Consider the following 24,442-nt stretch of genomic DNA (forward strand, 5'->3'; position numbering starts at 1 on the left):
CTGGCAGGAGGCTGGGGCACAGAGGGGAAGATTCTGAAGGGCTCTGAGCCCCCGTCCTGGGATCCCCAGGGCAGATCCACCTGAAGAAAGCTAGCACATGGTGTGTTGGGAGCTCAAAGACCAGAGGGTAAAAAACAACTCAGGAGGCTCCTATGAAGGCCTGGCTGTCAGCCACCCGTCAAGGCCACTGCTGAGAGGGGAGGGAGGTTGTTTTCGGCCAGAGACTCCACTGCACCGTCTCATTTTCAACCTCTTGGCTCTGCTACCCAAACTCACTTGGACTTGCCCTGGACTAGAAGAAATGGTAGAAACTTCTTCCAGACAGCAATTACTCCTTTGGTCACCTCCACTCTTATTCTCATTAGCAATTGAAGTAAGGGCCAGTGGAGAGGGAAAAATTGTCGAGCACCTCTGCCACTTGGCAGTGCCTACCTGCTTGTGTTCCAGAGGGCAGCTTCAGAGAAAATGGGCACACACCGTCCAAGCCAGCTCAGTTCTCAGAAGGCCAGCAATTACCATTGGAATTACCGAGCAGCAATGGATCGTTCATATAGGATAATAATTATAATTATACATGAGCATCGCTGTAGAATAATGATGCCTATTAGCTTATCCCAGGGAGACTCCAAAAATGTGATTCAGTCCTGAGGCCTCGGCAAGGGGCATGAGGAGGGCAGGCTCAGGGGCAGGAGGGCACCCTGCTAGAGCTGGGTGTGGGGCACGTAGGAAAGGGGTGGTTTTCAAAAAGGCTTGAGACAGATCCCTGGCCTTGAGGATGTGCTTTGCATGCAGTCTGCAACCCAGGGAGTACAGAAAAGAAAAAGTGCATTCATTTATGGAGCACATATTTGTGTGGCAGGTACCATTCTAGATGCTGGAGATTCAGAAATAAGCTCCCCTCCTCCACCTTCATGAGGCTTACATTCTAGTTGGGAGAGATGGATAGTAAATAAGATAAACAAAATATACAGTCTGGTCCATGGTGATAAATGGTAAGGAGAAAAAATATCATAGAAAGGGGTGGGAAGTTTAAGTGGGGTTAGAGGCGGTACATTTAGATTGGGAGGCCAGTAAGACCCCCTAAGAAGGAGCCTTTGAGCAAATACCAGGAGGAGGTAAAAGAGAGTCTCGGGTTTCTGGGGCAGAGGGCTCTGCGCAGAGCATATAAGTCACCAGGGTACCTGGACAGTTTGAGGATCAGCAAGGAGGCCAGGGCAGCTGGACAGAAGGGATGAGTGGCTAACCTAGTCTAGTTGATATCAGAGAGGTAATCAGGCCAAATCAGGTCAGCCCTGGGCATTTCAAGAACTGTGGTTTGTACTCAGAGCAAAACAGGGAGGATGTGAAGTGGAACAGTGCTATGCCTGACATATGGATGAGAGGCTGGCCTGACAGCTGTGCTGAGAGGCTATAGGAGGGAAGGGAAGAGGCTGGAGCAGAGGACAGCAGCAGAGAAGGGAGAAGGTGTTGGATCCTGTTTGTCACTGGAGGGTGACCCCAATCCTTGGTTTCTGGGAGATCTCATAGGAACTACAGCAAAGACCCCCTTCTCTACAGCAGTACCCCAGAGAGTAAGGCTTCTGGGGGTTGGCAGCGTTAGACCGTGAAGCCTCCACTCATACTGAGGGTGGAAGTTGAGTCCCCGAGGCCCCCACAAGGAGTCCATTGTCCCAGGCCAGGGGAAGTGGGAGACTAGCCACCAAAGGCTATCTGAAGAACCCAGCTCGATGGGGTCACTCACTTCATGGGCCAGCTCAGGCTGCAGAGCAAGAGCCACACTGTCCTGTTAACCCTGCTGAGGCCCCAGGGCTGCACTTTCCCTCCTCACCCACTCCTGAGCCCTGGGACAGATTCCCTTCCTACCCAGCATTTGCAGGAAACGGATAGGGAGGAGGGTCCAGAGGCAGCAGGGCCACTGAGGGGAACAGGGTTCCTTCTGAGGGCCATGAGAAGCCCCAGAGGGTTGTCAGGTGGGAGAGACTGATGGGATCAGATCTGCCTCTCTAAATGCCACTGTGGCTGCTGCATGGAGAGCGCACTGGAACCGGCAGGCGAGTGAGCCAGCGTAGAGGCAGGGAGATGGCTTCCGTAGGCGGCAGACAGTGGGCAGGGGCGGAAAGACCCACAGGGGTAAATGATATTTAGGGGTGAAGCCAGCAGTTCCCAGTGGACAGTAGATACAGGGAGTTAGGGGGTCAGGGAGGCACAAGACTGACTCTGAGGTTGCTGTCATGCTCGACTGGATGGATGGATGAGCTGCTCCTGCGTGAGGCGGGCAGCCCTGCACTCAACTCAGATCTAAAGGGACAATCGTGGACTCTGCATGGGATGTGCTGAGTTTCAGATGCCCTGAGGTATCCAGGAGGAGGTGGGATGGTGGCCTTGGAAAACAGGTCTGTAGTCGGAGGAGGTCTGGGGTGAGAGATATATATCAGAGAGTCATCGAGGCACCTGGGCATGTGGGCAGGGGGTGAGGTCACTTAGGGAGAGAGCCTGGCAGGAGAGGAGGGGCTGGGTTTCATCCCTGAGAAGGTCCAACCTCAAGTGACCAAGTAGAAGGGGACGAGTCAGCAAAGGAGACTGAGCAGGGGACTGAGCAGCAAGAGGAGCACCAGGAGAGGGTGGGGACATTCATCAACAAATACTTATTCAACAGACGTCGAGTGCTGTTGGGGAACCACAAAAGACACAGACACTGTTCTGGAACTTTCCATCTTTGGTGGCGAGGCCAATATCCATAGTCGACAGTCACATCCACCTACCATCTCAACATGAGACGTGTGTTTGAAGGGAAGAACGAGGTGCTCCGAGGTACAGTGATAGAGAGGGAGGGCAGGGAGGTAACAGCTTTGGCCAGACATGAAGGGAGGGCCCGGCGCACACAGAGGGTGGGGTCACACAGTCAGGCGAGGTTGGAGGCTGGCCCCAGGCCTTTCCAGACCTTTCCAGACCTTTGGATAAGCAGCCAGCTCCCAGGATGGCCCTGCAGGTCCTCACGTGGGTATGCAACCTGCCAGGCCATTGCTGTGACTGTAGAGAAGGAAGGACTGTCATTTAAACTGAGAGTTAAAGGATCATTCGTGGTTTGCCAGGCAGGGGTGGGGTAGGAGAGGTGTGGGAGTGCATTCCACAAAGAGGGAACAAGTGTTGTTTCGAAGAAAAGGAAAAAAGGCCTGGGTTCCACAGAGTTAGGGACCCAGTTAGGGTGGGGTGTGCCTTCTAGCAACAACCTTCGGAACCATAATACGCAGCCAGCATTTACTGCCAGACACTCCACTAAGGTCTCCGTACACTCAACTCATCTAGTCCTCACAACAACCCAAGGGCATGAATACTTTCGTGAGCCATATTTTTTCCAGATGGAAATACTTCTGTCTTAAACAGGCCAAGCCCACCCTTATCCCAGGACCTTAGCACGAGTACCGCTAGGGACCCAGAGTAGATTGGGATGGGACTAGGGCATAGTGGCCTGTGCCCACTGCCCAGAATGCCCTCTCCCTGACTTCCCCTGTCTTCCCATGGTGCAGGTCTTAGCTCAGATGTCACCTCGTGTACATCATCATCCCTGGCCTCTGTGTCTAGCCCCTGTCTCACCTACTCTGTCACATCCCCTGCTCTTTTGAAATATTGACCTCTTCCTGAAATCACCCCATGGTGATTATTTGTTGCTGCACTGAGGATCTGACTCCCCAAGTGGAATCAATCCAAATTATTGATCTTTCCCTGAAATCGACCCATGGTGATTATTTGCTATTGCGCTAATGGTATGACCTCCCAAGTGGGATCAATTAAAATATTGATCCCTCCCTGAAATCATCCCCTGGTGATTATTCACTGTTGTGCTAATGGTCTGACTCCCCAGTTGGAATCAATCGAAATATCCCTCCCTGAAATCACCCCGTGGGGATTATTTGCTGTTGTGCTGATGGGCTGACTCCCCAAGCAGAATGTGAGGCCTGTCAGAGCTTGGCCATGTCTGTCTTGCTTAGTTCCTACCTTCAGTGCCTGGAACACACAGCCAAGGAGCTCAATAAATTCACTGTTGAATTATTGGATATAACTTGTGTAATGTCAAAAGCTAATAAGTGAAGGAGGCAGAACTTGAATCCAGGTTTCTCTGACTTCTGGACCCCTGCTCTTAACCACAGTGACACTCAACTTCTGTGCTCAAGGGGCTTGGGCCCTGTTGTGAGAGCAGGGTTACAGGAGGTGCCAAAGAGCAGGAGCAAACAGGAAGGAAGCCAGGGCCCTGAACGCTGGTGCAGTTAATGATTGAGAATATAGGGCTTCAGACACCCTCCAACCTGAGCTTCAAGGCTGAGTCTTCCTGGGAGGGCTGGGAGCCTTCCAGCCCTTCAGAGAGGCCTGTAGGACACTGTTGAGAACACACAGTTCAATGAGTATAACCTGCCAGTCAGAGACGGTTGATTTTGTCCCTCTTGTTCCCTGCCTTCAAGGCAGAGGGGAACAGTGGAAGGAGTTCTAGGAGCTCTTGCCTTTATCCCTTACTGGCCCTGAGGCCCTGGGCAAGTCACTCCAAGATGAGGCCTTGACCTCCTCATCTGTAGCCAGAAGAGGTTGGGTTATGACAACTCTAATATGGTTTCTGGTTTTAAATAGTCCACTATAGTGTTTGTCAGTGAAGGCAGGGACTATGTTTTATAGATTTTATTATTCATCGCATCTCTTAGCTAGGGCCCAGCTAAGACCCAATAAATAATTGATGAATGAAGAATGAATGAATGAGTGCACGAATGAATGAATGAATGCATGAATGAGAAGACTAGAACATCGTGTCTGTATATAAGGGCTTACAATCCAGTTGAAAGAGAAGATACATCGTGCAACAGCAGGTACTCGGTAACTACTAATTCCGGTTGGAAGACTGCTTTATACTTCACAGCAGGCAGTACTGCCAGAAGAAAAAGCCAAACTCCCCTGTGCAGAAGATGAGCAAATAGGACCCTGTGTAGAGGATGGATTGTGCCGTAGAACTAAGCATAAAGCACGAGAGAGAGAAGAGGGATCAGCACCTTGGAAATAAGTAGAGGAGTGGTGGGAAAGGCTGGGGAATGGGGCCCAGTCCCAAGACACGAATAAGAAGGAAGGCTTTCATTTCTGGGTTTGTTTTGTTTTGTTTTGTTCTTTTAATGAGAATTTGATTTTTAGAGAAGATACTGCAGCAGCATTAACTGCAGGGAGAGAACAGAAAGGCCTAGGCTCACAGGTTATGAGGCCACCCCTGGGTACAAGTGGGGACCCTGGCTAGATTGGGGTAGGACTAGAGGGTAATGGCCTTCAAAGTAAGGTCGGGGATTCAGCTCCACATACGCAGGAGGCAACCAGGAGCCATTATAAGACTACCCTGATGAAGCCAGAGTTTAAGCTCTGTAGCCTAATGGTTGCTTCCAGGAGACTGACACATCAAAGCTTCTCAGGTTCTGAGCTTAGAAAAGCTAAGAATGATGGTGGAATGGCTCAGAGGCAGAGCTGGAGCCAGATGATTTGTGTCCCGGCTCTTCCGCTTACGAGCGGTATGCCCCTGGGCAAGTTATCACTTTGTGCCACAATGTCCTTATTTGTAAAATGGAAACAATAATAATATTACCCTTATAGTGTTATTAGGAAGATTAAATGAGTTAATATATACAAAGTGCTTAGAAGAGGGCTTGACACATGGTAAGTGCTATACTGGGATTAGCTATTATTGTTGTTGTTTTCAAAAGTGGGGAAGGAGAAACTTTATTTTAAACCAAAAGGAAATCTAAGTGGAAGTGTTCTGTATTCATGTGGAAACACCAACCTAGATCTGAAGAAAAAGGTCAGAACTGAAAGAAACCTAAATGTTGTCAATTGTGCAACCAGCATCTTCTATGAAGTCTGACGTTCCATTGCCTCAAAAGCAGTTTCTTTCTTTCCAGCTGCCTCTCATTTTCTCACTTAAGAGTTAATGTTGCAGTATCTTCTCTAAAAGTCAAATTCTTATAAAAACAGAAATGAAACCCTCCTCCATATTCGTGTCTCAGGACTGGGTTTTGTGTGACACCCTCTCGCCCCTTTCCCCCGCCTTAGCAACAGATGATACTGCTGAAAATAAAACATCCTCCCTCACCCCATGTTGTGAAGATGAGAGCTGACCTCAGTCTCGAGATATCACACAACTCCAAACCCGAATGCTGATGAAACTGTTTTGAGTGGGCGACACCAGAGAAAAACAGTAGAGAGCCGCTCCTCGCACAAGTTAGGCAGGCAGAGTCTGGCCTTTCTTCTCTGGCAGAATGTGCCGACTCAAAGCCAGCCAGGGGTCCACATCACATAGTGTCATAGTGTCACTTTGCACAGCTGGCATCCCTGACCTTCCCTGGGACAGGGCAGGGAAGAAAATGCCACACACAGGTTCCTGATAGTGAATCGTGATTAGGTGGTATTTAATTTCTGACATACCACAGCGAAAGCACAGCCAGGGCAATTTTACCAACAAAGACGAGGGGATGCTTTGTCAGAGCTATGGTGGACAAGAGGGCAAAGGCAGACTCTATGCAGACAAAATGTCCCCCAACCCTTTCTTAATGAAAGCTATAAAATGATCATGCATTTCCCAACTAGAGTCAAAATGCAGCCTCAAGCAAAGGCCTTGAATAGCTTTAAATACCTGCCCCTGTGGGGGGCGCATTACAACAGCTGCCCCCTATTTCACATATGGCCTTTCCGAGAAAGAAAATAAAAGACATAAGAGGAGGAAAGAAAAGAAAGGAAGGGGAAATAAGCTGATGATGCAGAAGGCTGTTTGTGACTAGAATAAATGCCTGAAGAAGATATCCCTGCAGTAACCAGCAGATACCATTTCCCTGAGCACTGCTAAATCTGGGTCACGTGAAACCTTTCGAAGGTGTCAGTTACACTTGGTGCATTGTGCGGGCTGGACTCTATGGCAATGCCCTGTCTTTTGTCTCCTTCAGATAATGTGCCAAATTGCCTATTTAAAACACTGACAAAAGAATGTCTTCTCACACAGAGGGCCTGGCAGAAGGGCTCTTCTCAAGTGAGTGAACCACTTTCCACCCAGATGTCCTGATGACTGAGGGCTGGGAGGAGCCAGTGCAACAGGTTTTTGGTGCTATCGTGAGGGAGGTATTACGAGCCATGACCCCTCAAAGAGGCATGATTTGACCCCTATATCACTGAATCCATGGCAGAGCCACCGCTGACAGTGGAGGGATCCCCTGCTCCTCTTCACATCCTCTTCTACTGTGCTCCCCAAGCTCCACTGGACGGGCAGCCACCGCCCAAGCTTACCACTGGTAGTGGTGAGGACCCTGGGACTTCTGACTCCCAGCTGCAGCTGAATTTCATGGTTTTCACTAAGATTTTTTTTTTTTTTATTGGTTGGTTGAAATCTAGCAAATTTTTTTTATTCACTACAGTTTTCTTCTAACAGTGATCAACACTTTGAGGCTTTGTCATGCACTGCTGTCATCCTTATAATAGTCTGCAGACACTTCCCTGAATATGGAATATGAGCATGAATATGGAAGAGCAGAAACCATTTTGAATATTTATTACTGCTCTGGGGTAAATGAAAGGTGCTAAGAGCTCTAGGTTTATTTTTAGGGTAGGGGTCCCCAACCCCTGGACCCATATCAGTCCATGACCTGTTAGGAACGGGGCCGTATAGCAGGAGGTGAGCGGCGGATGATTGAGCGAAGCTTCACCTGTATTTACAGCCACTCTCCAGTGCTCACATTACCGCCTGAGCGCCCTTCAGATCAGCAGCAGCATTAGATTCTCATAGGAGTACAAACCCTATTGAGAATCTAATGCCTGATGATCTGTCACTGTCTCCCATCACCCCCAGATGGGACTGTCTAGTTGCATGAAAACAAGCTCAGGGCTCCCAGTAATTCTACATTATAGTGAGTTGTATAATTATTTTGTTATATATTACAATGTAATAATAGAAATAAAATTCACAATAAACATAATACATTTGAATCATCCCAAAACTATCCCTCCCCACACCCCAGTCTATGGAAAAATTGTCTTCCACAAAACTAGTCTCTGGTGCCAAAAAGGTTGGGAACCGCTGTTTTAGGGAATAATTAATCTGGTGGCAATGCAGGGCATTTGGATATGAACTGTGGGGTATTGTGAGATGCTCACTTCCCCATCACTGAAATCTCTGCCACTTGGGCAATACCTCTGTTAAGCAATATCTCCAAGGGGTGGTTGTTAAAATGAGCACATATTCTCTGAGATAGGGTATCATGGTAATTGATCCATATCTGGCAATAACTTAGTACAATATTAGATAATAACTTCCCCTCTCAAGGAGCCTGTATAACTGTATACTCAAGAGTTCTAGTAGCCTTTTATAGATTCCTTGAGATTTTCTATGTAAACAATCATGACATCTGCAAACAGTCTTCATCCTTTTCAATCTGTACGCTTTTGAGTTATTTTTCCTTGCATTATTGCACTGGCTAGGACCTCCAGTAGGATGTTAAATTAAAGTGATGAGATTAGATACCATCACCTTCTTTCTGATATTAGGGAGAAAACATTCAGTCTTTCACCATTAAGGATGATGTTAGCTGCAGGTTTTTTTGTAAATGCCCTTTTCCAGACTGAGGAAGTTCCCTTCTATTCCCAGTTTGTTGACAAATCAAGAATGGGTGTTGAATTGTATCAAATGCCTTTTCTATATCCTTGAGATGATCATATACTTTTTCTTGCTTAAATTGCTAATACGCTGAGTTAAATGAACTGAATGATTCAAATTTTGGACTCTCAGCAGGCACAGAGTCAGGCAGTTAAATCACTGGCAGATAGGTTTGATCCTTTAGAAACTTGTGTTGAAACTTTGTAATGATGGGGTCCACCACAGCCTTTAACCTGGGGCTAATTTAGCCCCACTACTAAAACCAGACTTTTTCAAGGACTCTACCCAGTATTTCAGTATTTGATGAGATTTCTCCATGTTAGCCGTGGGAATGAGAAATTTTTGCTGTGTGAGCCCTGAGAATTTTATAGCGAACAGTGTGTGAGTTCCTTTCCCAGCCCTCTGGAATTCCCTCATGTGTGGAAGTCATCCCTCAGTCACAGGTTCAAGAGAGCCCTCTGCAGATCCACAGGGCTCTCTCACACAGCTGTCGTCTTTCTGCTCTTCTATCTTGCAAATTCTAGCCATCTCCATCTCCCCAAACTCTGGTTTTTGGCCCCTCAACTTAGTGAGATTGACAGGCTATTTGAGATCCTCCTCCCTGTGCCACTGGGAACTACCTCCCAGCAGTGAACTGGGACAATCCAAGGGTGCTTTCACTGCTCAGGGTTCAAGGCTGACACAAGCTGTTACTTAGACCTTGACTGGTTTCTAGCAATGTAGGGAGGACAGCAATTCCGGTAGTCATAGCTCCCCGTGAACAGAGGCAGAAATTTCACCCACTACCTTTTGTTCACCATCCCTATTAATGGTTGTCCTAAAGCAACTTTACCTGTTTTCCTATTGTGATTGAAAGTATTTTGCATTGGAAGGTCACAGAAAAGGGCACTGGAGATGGAATCAGAGGTGCTTTGCTGCTCTGACTTGGCAGCATCTGTTATAACCACTGTAGGCCTTAATTTCAACATCTATAAAATGAGAGTAAGGATGACTGCCAAGCCTACCACTCCAATATGTTGTTAGGAATAAACTAAATAATGTGTTTAACACTCACTATTATGGCAGCAGATACACGCCTCTGAGCATCATGGTTGCAGACTTCTCATTAGGCCTTCCTTACCTTCTTTCCACTGTTGCTGTCATCGCCCCCTCTTGCAGTTCACTCCTCTCTCCAACCTGTTGGCTCAGCCAGATTTCTCTAAAAATAATCCAGCAGTCCAGGAGTAGTGGCTCACACCTGTAATCCCAGCACTTTGGGAGGCCGAGGCAGGCGGATCACCTGAGGTCAGTTCAAGACCAGTCTGGTCAGCATGGCGAAACCCTGTCTCTTTAAAATACAAAAATCAGATGGGTGTGGTGGCTCACGCCTATAATCCCAGCTACTTGGGAGGCTGAGGCAGGAGAATTGCTTGAACCCAGGAGGCAGAGGTTGCATTGAGCCGAGATCGTGCTATTGCACACCAGCCTGGGTGACAGAGCCAGACTCCGTCTCAAAAAATAAATAAATAAATAATCCAGCAAAGCCACCTGGAAATGCTGTTCTTTAATGAACGTATGGTCACACTACTGCTCTAAAACAGTTATGAAAAGCTGTATGTTTGGTGTATAAAACTGCTTCCCTGTAAAGCACAAAGTACAATAATATAAAGTGGTATGCCAGAACTTTTTGCGCCATAGGCTAACATGTCATTTGCTTTTTTGGTCAGGGATACCTGGAGCTGCAGGAAATCCAGGGGAAAGGGGAGAAAAGGGAGACCATGGTGAACTGGGCCTGCAGGGAAATGAGGGCCCACCAGGGCAGAAGGGAGAAAAGGGTGACAAAGGAGATGTGTCCAACGATGTGCTCCTGGCAGGTAAGAGGGGTGCGCTCTGGCTCTCTTTGAGGGCTTGTGTGCCCAGAGAACTTCCTGGCTTCGAACACCAGGGCTGCTCCTGTGTCTTTTCTCCTTTATGGCCTTATGTGGCCATCTGTTTTGCAGCATGTTTTGGAGTTCTATGCTTTCAAAGAGGAGAAACCTGAGCATGTTACTCCATGTGGCAAGACCAGATCTGGGTTCTAAGCATACATGGTTCAGGTAATTGGGTCTAAAAACCACGGTTGACTTGAATGGAATAAAGGAAGTTTTCTTTTCCAAGATATATTGAAATCCAGCACAATCCAGAATAAGACAAGTAAGCAGGCAACTTACGACACCTCAGAGGACAACTGACAGGAAGCACAAGCATTTGCTTCACTGATGAGGTCGAGCCATCCTCAGGCCCTGATCCTAATGGCCTTTTTACATATAATTAGGGCAAAATATTGTTGTGCCAAGCCCTGATCAACCTCAGTAGGGATGGCAACAGATTCAAGAAACTAAAGAAGAAATCCAGGGCCAGCAAATGTGACACGGAGCTTTACTGGAGGCTTCGTACAGAGGAGAGAGTCCAGTGGTGGCGGACTGGACAGGAGAACCAACTTAGGACAAAAACAACCCAGGGGCAGTGTGCTGGATGAGCTAACCGCCTTACCTGCAGCCCAGAGGCAGTGGACTGAGCAGGAAAACTGCAGCCACTTGCAAACAGCATGCAATTTACCTGGCATTTTCACTTAACACCTGTACTAGTCCGTTCTCACATTACTATAAATTACCTGAGACTGGGTAATTTATATATTTTTAAAAAGGTTTATTGGCTCATAGTTCTGCAGGCTATACAAGAGGCATGATGCTGGCATCTGCGCGGCTTCCGGAGAGGCCTCAGGAAACTTGTAATCATGGCAGAAGGTGAAGGGGGAGCCGGCACATCACATGGCGAGAGCAGGAGTGAGAGAGAGAGTGAGAGTGGGGTGTGAAGGGCCACACACTTTTAAACGACCACATCTCGCAATAACTCACTTATTACCAAGGAGATGACCCAAGCCATTCATGAGGGATCTGCCTCCACGATCCAAACACCTCCCACAGACCCCACCTCCAACACTGGGGATTACAATTCAACATGAGATTTGCGTGGGATATCCACACCACATCAACACCCTCCCCTTAACCACCTCCACCTGGCAACCTTCACTTAACCCAAAACTCAGGGCCTCAATTGCCTGCACGGCCCCTCTTCCATGAGATGGGCTGGGGGTTCAGATGTTCCTCAAAACAAGGAACAAAGCTCTGGGTTGGCAACTCCCAGATTCCCTAGCTCTGAGCACACATTCAGTTGCATCTGCTATCCAGGGTCATTCTAAGGATACACTTCAGTTATTGCAATCAGGGGCGTTTCCCCTACAAATACAGTGGCTGCTTTTCCAGCCCAGGGTAAAAGCAGATAGTTGGTGTTTGTGGGAGAAGAGGGTAAGGGGCAGAAAGTCACAAAGCAACAGCACAGGGGAAAGAACAGGTAACAGCTGACTCTCATGGAGGAGCAGGAGGCAGAAGAATTTTTAAAGCACAGTACCTTGGAGATCATCTATATGATAAAAATATAACATGTAAATATAACTATGTAGTCAATACAGATTTATCAAATACCAGAGAACACCATTTCTGAATCAAAGACTTTGCTAGTAGCTGGAAATGAGGAAGACATAATGTCTGTCCTCAGGAAGCTAGGATGATGCTAAATGTTCAGAATAATGACCCTGAATCAGTTGCCCATCCAACCATCTATCCATGCATTCAGACTTGATTGAGTGCCTATTGTTTACCAGGCACTGTGCTTAGACCAAAGTATCAAGGAAAAGATCGAACTTGGTTAATACATCTTGTCTCATGAACAGCAGATGTTGCTATGCAAAACATGTATAATTTCAGAGGTGTTTTCAACAGGGTAATATACATAAATGTATTTGAAAAAATATAAAATTCTGTTACACTTCTGTTACATAGAAAATCTACACATCCAGAGTACCGTGTTCCTCCATGCTGCTGACCACATGAGGGGTGATGACAAACCCTTCAGAAAAGCACCATCCCTTATGAACCCCAATTGAAAAGACCAGGTCAGAGCAGAGGGTGTCCCCTGGAGGAGACTGGAGAGGGCGTAGGAGGTTGGGCCTCATCTGCTCTGCTTGCAGATCTCTGCCCCTTCCTGGTGGACAGAGACCTGCCTCCAGCTTCTGTGGCCGCACTTGTCCACTTGTAGAGAAACTGAAAAGCCTTATTTGGTCTGACTGCGAGGAGGCAGCTAAAGAGACCTTAGCTGACCACTCTCTTCCCTTTTTCCCACCCTCTCTCCCTTCTTCCTTTCCTCCCTCCCTCACTCCTTCCTTTCCTCCCTCCCTCCCTCCTTCCTTTCCTCCCTCCCTCCCTCCTTTCCTCCCTCCCTCCCTCCTTTCCTCCCTCCCCTTTCCTTCCCTCTCTCTTTTCTCTCTTCTTCTCTCCCCTTCTCTGTCCCTCTCTCCCCTTCCTCCTTCTCCCTCCTCCCTCCTTCTCTCCCTTTCTCTCTTTCTCTCCAGGTGCCAAAGGTGACCAAGGCCCACCCGGTCCACCTGGGCCCCCAGGCCCTCCAGGTCCTCCAGGACCCCCTGGAAGCAGAAGAGCCAAAGGCCCTCGGCAGCCAAACATGTTCAACGGCCAGTGCCCAGGTCACCAGCTCTCCCCCATGGGGCCCGCCTCCTCTGTCAATTATTCCAAACTCTTGGTCTGGACCCCAGGCTCTGTGACCAGATTTGTTTTAATAGAGGGAGGAGGGTTTTGTCCAAAATGAGAGTTCCCTTCTTGCAACCTTCTCACAGGAGGTCTTCGTAGTCTGCCCTGGGGCTGAAGACCAGGGACAGTATTAAAATTAGGCCTCCCACTCCCCTTCCCTCCTCCTGCTTCCTTCATTTACCAGCAGCCCAGTCCTCCTCCTTGCCCTGTCCACCATCCCTTTCCCCTGAAACAGTCTGGAAAGCTAAGCTGCTGTTTTTGCACTCTTGGGAAGTGAGAAGCTTGACTGATGCTCAGGAAATGAAGGGGAAGTTTGGATTGGTTAAGTCCTCACGAATAGTAACAACAGTGCTTCATTAAGCCAGGCACAGGGCTATGTGCTTATTTAATTCTCACAATAATCCTATGATATTAGAATCATTATTGTGTGCAACTTACAGATAACAAAACCGATACCCCAAAGAGCTAAGGAACTCGCTCCAGGAGTAAATAGCGGAGCTAGGATTCAAACTCAGTTCTGCCTAACTGTAAAGTCCCAGCTCTCAGGGCATCTTCCATTTAAATAGAAATTCACACTTTGAGACCTGACCCAAGGTCAAGCCAACCAAGAACAAGGAATACTTGACCTCTGGTGGACTTGTTCTTTAGCCAGTTTGTGGCACAGTGGCCACAGGGTTGAAAGCTAACTGGAAATCAAGGATTATATTAATGGAAAATACTTCTAGGGTGATGCTAGGACTTCTCCCCCAAAAGGGGTGACCTAGGATCTGTCACCTAACTGAAACTATGACGAGGGCCACTTGCGGCCATCTCCTCAATGGCACTCATAAGGAGGATCCTCACTGGAATTTCTCAGCCTTGCTGTGGCCATTGCTGTCATTTTCCTAAACAGTCTTGAGTTCTGTTTGGTGCACTGTTCTTTCTGAAAGACATTTGGGGGCACACAGTCAGCTGTCAGAGTGGGCGAATCTGTGCTTTCGAAGATGGCACCATCGCCCTCCCCAGTTCAGTAGAGCCTGATTGTAATTCTGCAACGTGAGACCACGGCAGAGCTGCTCCTCTGCTGGGCTACTGTGCAGTGCCTCCCCAGCCATTAGCATCAGCCCTTTGCTCAGCTTCCCTTGAAGAATGAACTGAGCGGGACCTCCCCTGAGAGAAGGGGGCTCTGACTCGAGCTTTTGCAGAATTCTAATTTGCCACAGGCTCTGCCAGCCAGTGACAGCTCTTGTCTAGAGAAGCAGTCTCTGGGCTTAGCCTAATCTACCAGGTGGCTGGATCGGCAGGGGCTGGATGCAGAGTAAGGAAAATGGCTTTAAATGAAAGGCATTATCTTCCACTCTGCCTCCTAGAAATGAGTCTTTGGTTGCCAGGCATTTGCGTCTGAACTTGGCCCTCTCTCCTGCTCCAACTCCATGTCTTTAATACCCTATAGTTCCCTAAGTGGAAACCCCAGTTGAAACCCTGGGGGCAGCAGGATTGCCCGTGGGAAGTTGTAACAGATCCCTGAGCCCGCTCTCATCAGGTGACAGAAGGACTTCAGGGAAACACAGGCTTATCCAGCTGGAAGGAAGCTTAGAGATCACGGAGGGTCGGGAGCCCCTTCAGATGATCCTTTCCATCAAGCAACCACAGGGTGATTTGAAACCCTCAGGATTTGAGTGGGCCTGCGGTTCAGTCCATGTCCTGTCCTCTTCACCCTGGCCACACGCATCTTCCTCCCTCTTCTCTCTCAGCCTTACTTCTGCTGCCCTAAGGCACCTCTTCACCAAAGGTCTAAATTCAGCCCATTCATTAAGGGGGACACTGATAAGCCAAGGAGGATGAATCATAGCTCAGCTGTAGCCTCAAGCCAACTTGAACCAGGCCCCTGTCAAGGACCTGTGTTTCTCTAGGCCCTTACACAGAGACAGTGGGGGAAACGGTCATGAGGGGACTCCCATGTAGGCCCTTAGACAGAGACAGCGGGGAAATGGTCATGAGGGGACTCCTGTGTCTCTGGGCTGGATGGAATCTAGATTACTTCTTCCTCTAAATCTGTGTTTCCCCTCCTGATGCCTCTCCCAGGAAGATGCTGCATAAAGTGGACCACCCCATTCTCTGGGGCTGCTATTTCACAGCTTCCACCAGCTTCCCTGAAAGTGAAAATCCTTCCAGAACAAGGCAATCATGATAGTGATACCACCTGCCAGATGGGCCAGGAGGGCGTCAGCAAGCCTCTCATTTCCCCCAAATTGCTGAGGCCTTGAACAGGCTGGCTCAGGCCACTTTGTTGCTTTTACTGATATCCTTTTGGGGTTGTATTATGTTAGCAACTGTACTCCTGAAAAGCTTCTTGGGAACTCAACAAGCAGGGCAAAGAATTTGGAAGGCTATGACTTGGAGTTGCTTAAAAGCAAGCAACCAAGGAATCTGGTGACCTATTGCAAGGGATGCTTATGAAACTAGAGTCTGGAATGAGGTGGGGAAGAGCAGCAGCTATAAAGTCCAACAAATCTCACTGTGCCAGCTGTATTTGCTCTGATGATTGTCGTCATTTTAGGTGAGACCTGTGCCATACCAAATGATGATACCTTGGTTGGAAAAGCTGATGAGAAAGCCAGTGAACACCATTCCCCACAAGCAGGTATGGAAACAAAGCATCCTGTCTTGAAAGTCAGAAATTGAATGCCTTCAAGTCATAATTGGCAGGTAAGTGACTTTCTTTTCTCTTCTTTTGGCAGAATCCATGATCACTTCCATTGGAAACCCAGTGCAAGTGCTGAAAGTGACAGAGACATTTGGGACTTGGATAAGAGAGTCTGCTAACAAGAGCGATGACCGGATTTGGGTGACGGAGCATTTTTCAGGTACTTACACTCGGCCGATGACCCATATCTGTGTGGTGACTGTATTTTTCATCTGTTGCCTACCTTTGGGCGTATTCCATTTGCGTGTGTCTGAAATCCTCAGTAGCTGGTGTGATAAATGTCTCTTTATTTTAGAAAGACCAGTGAGTGGGCAGAAAACTTTCTTCCTTTGAACATGCTGGTGGCAAGCTTTGAAGTTCAGGTCACAGGAGTATGACGAGGGTAACCCAGAGATCGCCTGTTTTAGGACAAGTATCCAGGAGGAAACAAATAGCATTATGACTGCAGGCCTCATAAACCTCCAAACCATAATGGGAAAAAAATATCAAAGACAAAATCCTTGTGGACCACCCATCTTTCTCTAAGGTTGCTCCCTCTCCCAGAAGAGTACTTTTGGACATCTTTCCCAGCCACCTGTGGGACAGAGAGCCCAGGGAGAAGGTGAAGGTCCACCTTGCAGTTACACTGCATCTGAGCAGGACCCTAGTTGTACTGTCCCAAAGAGAGGTGGTCAGGAATTGCTGGTGGTAGTAACAGTGGCCTCATTAAAGAAGGGGTCTGACCATACTCACTGGTTGGAGAAATAGCTGAGAAGAAATCACTTCTTTGTTTTATCAAGGCCAGTTATTAAACGGGGAAGCTGGTAGTAACTGCCCAGATTACCAGGATTTGGGGACTCAAAAAGAAAGTAATGTTGTGCATTAGTAGTGGCTGCTGCACAGTGCAGGAAGAGGTGGGAGGAGGCAAGAGGTGACTGTCCAAGCGCCAAGTATCTGCTATTCCTGGTGAAGGCCTACACCACTCTCATAGAAAGAGATAAACAGTGTAGAGTGGGGTGGGAGAGGGTGATACATAGTTCTCCCGGGAGTCAGGCCAATTCGATGCCTACCACATTTGAAAGACATTTCAGAAATCCATATGGAGAGCTGGACTTTGAGATGGGGAGTCTTAGACTCTTCACACTGGAGAAGGGACCTTAGGGAACACTTCACTCTCAACTTCCCTCCTTTGAAATTCCTCCCAAGGACTCCCTCCCAAGCTGTGATTGCTGGAGGTAGGTAACGGCCTCTCCCTGGCTTCCCTCCTACAGGCATCATGGTGAAGGAATTCAAGGACCAGCCCTCACTTCTGAATGGCAGTTACACGTTCATCCACCTTCCGTATTATTTCCATGGCTGTGGGCACGTGGTTTACAACAACTCTCTCTACTACCACAAAGGGGGTTCCAACACCATAGTGAGGTGAGTCGCACCACGGCACCTTCTCATGCCTCTCAGGCAGCACCTGCCCATGGTGCTTTTGTGAGCAATTGGGGGTAGGGACTGTGTTTTCATCATCTTTGTGTCCCTAGGGCTGACACACAGAGGTCAGTCAGGGTTTGTCGACTGAATGAATCACAGGATATGTTAGTGAGCCCCGTGACCCAGCCCCTGCCTGGGGTCTGCATTTGTTGCTGGTCTGGACAGCCTGAGGAAGGTCAGAGCCAGGGAGAAGTGGACCTGGAGTGGTAATGGCTGCAGCTTCCCCTTCCTCTGAGAGAGAAGCAGCCTGAACTCAGAGCTCCCCCTGGTGGAATGTGCTGCTGCTCCCTGATGAAGTTTTGTTTTGGAAAACTTTGGGTGTGGGGAATTTCATGTCACAGCTGAGATCATTGAAGACTGGGGAATGAACCCCAAGTCAGGCATCTCTGCCTTCAGATCCGTCTGTCATCCTGATGGAGTCCTCCCAGGCCGCCCTCTGCTCTCCCACGGGGAAGCGAGGAGGGTCACCTGGGTAGACATTGCCCAGGGCAGCCGCTGAGCCTTCCCCACAAGAGTTGCTGAAGTTCTGTCTTTAGGGTTCAAGAAGAGGAAATCAAGCTCTGGCCTTTGGAGGCAGAAGAAGGTCATCTTGGGCAAATCAAGAGAGCAACGAACCGAAAGCCAGGACACTTGGTTTCTGGCTCCAACTCTTCTGCCTCCTCTATGGCCTTGGACCAAGAGACAGCACTTCCTGTGTCTCCCTGTCCTCAACTAAAAATAAAAAGATGGACTACCGCCTCTGAGTCCTTCTAGCTCTTCCCCGTCTGAAACAGTAAACCCAGTATTATGAATGCCACAGTCCTACTCATTCAAAACAAGAGACAGTGACCTTGAGGGAGGACTGGGTCCCTTCTCTCTCCCTCATCCTTCTCCTATCCTTAGTGAGGTCCAGCTTTAACAACCTTTGGCGTTTGAATGCTCAGGTTAGAATGGGGTGAGTTTCCTAGTATAATCTGCAATTTGATCAGACATATCGAACACTGGCGTCAGCCGTGGCAGGAAGCATCCCTTCCTTTGCCTCTCACTTCCCTGTACATGACACCCCCATCATCATCTCTACACCTCCCTGGCCGCCTCATTTGGGCAATCTTGTGCTGGTAGAAAAAGGCAACTGACCTACCACCTGCTTAGCAGTCCTCGCTCTCAAGACACACTCCTTCGTCCGATGCTGCTCACTGAATCTTGTGGTCCCCTGCTGCCATGTTCTATAGGGCTATTGCCACACGGAGGTGGGGTCGGGGGGAGTTCTGAGGTGGATAACCTCCACAGTGAGAACTGGCCTCTTCAAGGAGGTGTATCTTCTAAGGAAGCTAAGTTTGGATGCAGTGGTTAGGAGGCTGTACTGCTCTATGCCAGGCCACTGACTGGGACCTCACAGAGAGGCAGAGCTGAATTCGACCCTGTAATTGCTGGGAGAGATGGGTCTCACCAAGGAATGCAGCTGTGAGGTGGCAAGACTAGACACAGCCAAATGGCAGCACTAAACCCCAGGTATTCAGAGGAAGAACTCCCGTGAACTGAGATGTGCAGGGACCTTCCCAAGCCTCACTCTTCTCTAGTTTCTTCATGGTTTCTTAATAGAATTCAAGTCTGTTTTGCTCAAACGCATATCCACAGATTCACACATTTCATGTTTCTTCTGCTGCTCAATGGCACCCTCTGGTGTTTTCTTTTAGCCCTAATGTTCCTGAATTTTCATTCCTGGAGTACCCTTTGAATTATAGTTCACTTTTATGCTACAGCCTAGAGTTGGAATCTGTCAAATCAGCCTCCAGGAGCTAAGGGGCATGACATTCCATACTATAGTTTAATGTATCCAGCCACTTACTTGACAAGAAAATGGTTTTCACAGTCATGACTTTGCAACAGCCTTTCTCACCTGGTGACTTTCTTCTCAACTTTGCAGACTGTGAAACTCTTTTTTTTAAATTTCAGCAGGGAGTAAAGGAATAACCACCACACTTAGAGTTAGAAACCCTAAGTTCAACCTCTGGCTCTGCCTCTTACTTGTAGTCTCGGGCCAGTCGCTTCTCATTTTTTGCTTATAAAATGAAAATATTGGACTAGATCCTCTTTTACAGCCCCCTTGCAGCTCTAAGAATCTTCGAGGGGGCATTTCAGGAGGTCAACAAACATCTGGGCATTAGTGAAGTGGAGGTCACATGGCTAGTAAGTGGTCACTCAGATGCAAATTCATTCTGACTATAGGGAGTATTCTCTTTAACACCACACCACTGTCTCCCTGTTGCCTCTGCTAGCACAGCCAGTCATCGTCTCTTACATCCTCACTGCTCACAGCATTGCCCAAGGACCAGCAGAGCAGGCATTACCCAGGAGCTTGTAAGAAATGCAAAATCCCAGCCCTCACCCCTGACCCACTAACTCAGTTTAATAGAGGAGCCTAATAAACCACCTTTGTCCACAGAAACAGTGATTCATGTGTACTTTTCTTTGTTTGCATATTTCAGATTTGAATTTGGCAAGGAAACATCCCAAACTCTGAAGCTTGAAAATGCCTTGTATTTTGATCGAAAATACCTTTTTGCAAATTCCAAGACTTACTTCAATCTAGCTGTAGATGAAAAGGGCCTTTGGATTATCTATGCGTCAAGTGTGGACGGCTCAAACATTCTTGTAGCACAACTGGATGAGAGGACGTTCTCAGTGGTGCAGCACATCAATACCACGTACCCCAAATCCAAGGCCGGCAACGCCTTCATTGCCCGAGGAATCCTCTATGTCACAGACACCAAAGATCTGAGGGTCACATTTGCCTTTGATTTGTTAGGAGGGAAACAGATCAATGCAAACTTTGATTTAAGAACTTCCCAGTCTGTTCTTGCCATGTTAGCATACAACATGAGAGATCAGCATTTATATTCGTGGGAAGACGGCCATTTAATGCTTTATCCTGTGCAGTTTTTGTCAACTACCTTAAAGGAGTGATGTGCTGCATTCTGCTCCCTTCAGCAAATTTCAGGTGTTTTCTGGGACCAGTTCTCTGCCAACAGGAAACTTGTTTTTTTTAACGGCAGCCAGATATTTAGAACATAACCTCATGACATAAGTGTTTAAATGGTCAGTGAGCCCCCCTTAGTGAAATAGCAACAGATTGGAAGTTGAAATGGCTGAAATGTGGTGATCTCGCCACAACTGGCTCTGCAAGTTACCTCCTTCTCCTTGGGCCTTAGTTTCCCCATTGGTAATCTGAACCATCTGGCTAAGATGATTGGGAAGATTTTCTCTACCTGTAGGAAATTTGGTGATTCTTGGCGGCTTCTCTTCTCACAACTTTTATGTATCTGCTTCTGTTGTTTAGCTGTTTTAGCCACATGCTGACCAAATTTCCCTTTGAGTTGAGAAGTCCAGTGGCTTGAGTAGTGAATCCCTCAGTGCTGACTTAGATCTGGTTCTTTGAAAAGGTGCATTAACTCTTCAAGACATCTAAAGTATCACATTATCCATAATTTATTGCTTTTCTTTGCATCTGCACCTGCCACCACAGAATAACCATTACCCTCAGCTGCTGACTGGGCAGCTCTGAGATTAGCAAAAGCCAGGGACAGCTACATGTTCAGGGTTTTTTTTTTTTTCTCAATAAGCTATTTTTTTTTTTCTTTTCTTGTTTTAAATAGAGAGTCTTGCTATGTTTCCCAGGCTGGTCTTGAACTCCTGGGGCTCAAGTGATCCTCCTGCCTTGGCCTCCCAAAATGCTGGCATTACAGGCATGTGTGCCTGGCCCAGGTTTCTTTTTTTTTTTTTTTTTTTTTTTTGAGACAGTCTTGCTCTGTCACCCAGGCTGGAGTGCAGTGGCATGATCTTGGCTCACTGCAAGCTCCGCCTCCCGGGTTCACGCCATTCTCCTGCCTCAGCCTCCCGAGTAGCTGGGACTACGGGCGCCCACCACCATGCCTGGCTAATTTTTTGTATTTTTAGTAGAGACGGGGTTTCACTGTGTTCGCCAGGATGGTCTTGATCTCCTGACCTCGTGATCCACCCGCCTCGGCCTCCCAAAGTGCTGGGATTATAGGTGTGAGCCACCACGCCAGCCCCAGGTTTCTTAATAACAGAGAATCACAATCTTCCAGATTCCCCCCAACTTCTTATCATGTTGACTTGTAGCTGTGGATCATGAACAGTGAATCCTCAGATCACGCTGACTTCTTATGCTTCTTCTGTGGATCCACTATCAAAGTACTAAATGCTGTGTAAGTAGACATTAATCTGGCTGGAACCATGGGAAGCACTTTTCAGTGTTCAGAGGAGAGGTGCCATTTGTGGTTATTACGTAGAACTGGGCCAGAGCCAGTCCATTGCCTGTTTTTTAAATAAGGTTTTACTGAGCACAGCCACGCTCATTTATTTATGCAGCACGGCCTGTGACTGCTTCTGCTCTGCACCAGCAGAATCGAGTCATTGCAACAAACAGTGTATGGCCTCACAGTGCCTAAAATATTGACTAGCTGCCCCTTTATGGAAAAAGGTTGCTGACTCCTGATAAAGAATATAAAGTGAGCCTGATTCTTGAAAAAATCAGAACCAGAGCCTGTTTTGTTTTATTCTAAACTAACAAGCCACATAGGAGTGACTTGCATTTTGAGTAGAGGGGAAGGGTGATAACGGCGTAAAATGAAGTGGCCCTCCACAAAGGCTGGTTAGGGGACTGTTCTTTAACATAGTTTTAAAGGATGTGATCTGGTCCCCTTGGATGCCAGGAGAGAATCCGGTTGAACTTGCTCCTAAATATGCATATTTTCTGCCAACTCACTTCTTTAAACATCTTTCAGCCCAGCGCTGCGGCCCCCGGAAGGGCCACTGCGAATAGAGAGGAAGCTGGAAAAGTTCCTGGGGCTCTGCAGCCAGGAAGGGGAACCAGGACAAATTTTATGTAAAGATTTTCCAGCAACTTGCCCCAATTTGTGTGTGTTCTGAAACTTTTTCTCTGGGACCAAATTCATTCTCAGTGGCCCTGAGTTCAATACATTATTAACAGCAGCATTTTAAAACTTAGGGGATGAGCTAGGCATGGTGGCACATAACTGTAATCCCAGCTACTTGGGAGGCAGGGATGGGAGGATCACTTGAGGCCAGGAGCTCAGGACCAGCCTAGAAAGACCCCATCTCTAAAAAATAAAATATAAGTAAATAAAACTTAGGGGATGTACAGATTTAAATATTCAAATCTCCCAGCTCCCCTGAAAGTCCCCAGGCAGCTGTTAGTGACTTGTTTGTTGTGTCGTCAACATGATGGGTATTTGAAACTTCTCCCCCTACTTTTTCATTAGATTGGTTATGCCATGTTACCTTAGCTTGCAAAAATACTCTTTTCAGATTCACGTTCTATAACAAACAGTCTCATGTTCAAGATCGATATGTCTAATGAGTGCTGGTGTCCTTTTAAAGTATTTAAATATCTATGTTGCCGTTGCTGAACACAGGAGACCGGGATAGGGATATAGTTTCATAGTAATAGTATATACAATACTAATTGTATATACGGTAGCAACCAAAAGAGGTTAATTAGCACATATTCCTTTTAGAAAAATGGTTTAGAAACCTCAGTCTTGATATCTGAGCTATCTTGCCTTCCTTACTCGTGAGTAAGGGATCATGCTCACTGCTGGAGAAGCTTACACTGGGACTTTTTTTCTTTTTTCTTTTCTTTTTTTTTTTTTTGTTATGATAGAATAATGCTAATGTAAGGACAACTGAGTTTGATCAGTGTTTAATGGCAGTGGGTAATCTTATCTGATTGTCTTTAAAAGTGAAGAGGATTAAGATTTTATTCTTTCTTGTAAACATTACTTGATTTTTTAAAAAAGTTTTGGGCTCACTGCTAAAATAGATTATGCAACCTAAGGTTTTTAAGTCAAGATACTGTTTTAGGAGTTTGCCCTCTTATTTATAACCAAAGTTGCTCTAAAGCACTTTCCAAATATCTGCACTTCTGATGTCAGAATCAAACCAGATAATTCTCTAATTCTTCTTTCATCTAAAGTAGATAGCTTCCCACTGGAGAGTAAACAACACCATCCCTCCCAACCTCAAAGCTAGGCCACACTCTATTTCAAAGCATTTTCTTTCAACTGATAAGGTGGCTTCCTGAAGCCAAACAGGTGGTTCTGGTCTCAAAGTATCATTAGGCACAGGTGCTATCACAGAAAAAGTTCTGGGGTGGAAGTTTTAAGATGAGGCGTTCTGATCTTAGGCGTCTTAACAGTCACAAGGCGAAAAGTCAAATGAAGCAGTACAATTCTTGATGAGTCAGTTGTCACCTTCCCGTCACACAGAGGACGTTTTGGCTATGATCATCTGATGGCAAGTGAAGGAGAAATGAGTGATAGGGCTTTTCATTTTCATCCAGATGCCGTGGCCTTGTGTTTCACAGCATTAAGAGCCGTAATTTCCGACCTGCACAGATTCTGAACAACAAATGAATAATGATGAATGTCTTTTTGGTTGTAATTTAACAAGTCAAATAAAATAATCATTGCTGAGCACAATCACATGTTGAAACAAGTGTGTTGTTATTTTTACCTCTTGTTAATTTATATGTAACATTTAAAAGAAAAAATCCAAAACAATATTGTGGTAGAATATTAGTTGCTCCTCTGCGGAAACTCTCAATTTGCTAGCTCCTTCTGAATACAGTACTGGAAAATTGTTGATATGGACTGTCTTTTCTCTATAAGAAAACACGAGCAATGGAAATATAATACTAGAACTGGGTTATACGTAGACATAAATGCAATGAAGATTTGCCAATTCATCAGCATGGGCAAGGCAACTGAGGACATAATATTTGAGGCTAAAAATTAAAAGAACAAAAATTTAAAACTGGATTTGTGTGAATTTAGGCAAGTCTCTTAATCCCTCGGAGCCTCTTTCATCTGTAAAACATGTCTAAAAAAAAGTAACAGTATTTACTTCCCTTGGTTTTTCTATGCGAAATGCTCTGATAATTATACAGTTCTTGACAAATCATAATTGTTACTTTTGTTGTTCCTCCCTGCA

General features: G+C 46.8%; 1 protein-coding gene across 2 annotated transcripts in view; it reads left to right on the forward strand.

Moving 5' to 3' along the window:
* LOC116273307 (gliomedin-like) overlaps nt 1-21,071 on the forward strand; it is a 28,755-nt gene extending 7,684 nt beyond the window's left edge. Inside the window, exons 4-9 of one of the 2 annotated variants that reach the window (XM_031662301.1) lie at nt 10,366-10,512; nt 13,089-13,217; nt 15,821-15,904; nt 16,002-16,127; nt 17,218-17,368; nt 17,965-18,803. In XM_031662301.1, the coding sequence (XP_031518161.1) occupies nt 10,366-10,512; nt 13,089-13,217; nt 15,821-15,904; nt 16,002-16,127; nt 17,218-17,368; nt 17,965-18,181 (854 nt within the window). In that variant the 3' untranslated portion in view covers nt 18,182-18,803. Of the gene's footprint in view, nt 1-10,365; nt 10,513-13,088; nt 13,218-15,820; nt 15,905-16,001; nt 16,128-17,217; nt 17,369-17,964; nt 18,804-19,896 lie in introns of those variants that run through there. The other variant, XM_031662300.1, reaches the window with a different exon arrangement.
* The last annotated feature ends 3,371 nt before the right edge of the window (nt 21,072-24,442 follow it).

Source organism: Papio anubis, unplaced genomic scaffold (genome assembly GCF_008728515.1).
Source record: "Papio anubis isolate 15944 unplaced genomic scaffold, Panubis1.0 scaffold538, whole genome shotgun sequence".
NCBI classification, from domain to species: Eukaryota; Metazoa; Chordata; class Mammalia; order Primates; family Cercopithecidae; genus Papio; species Papio anubis.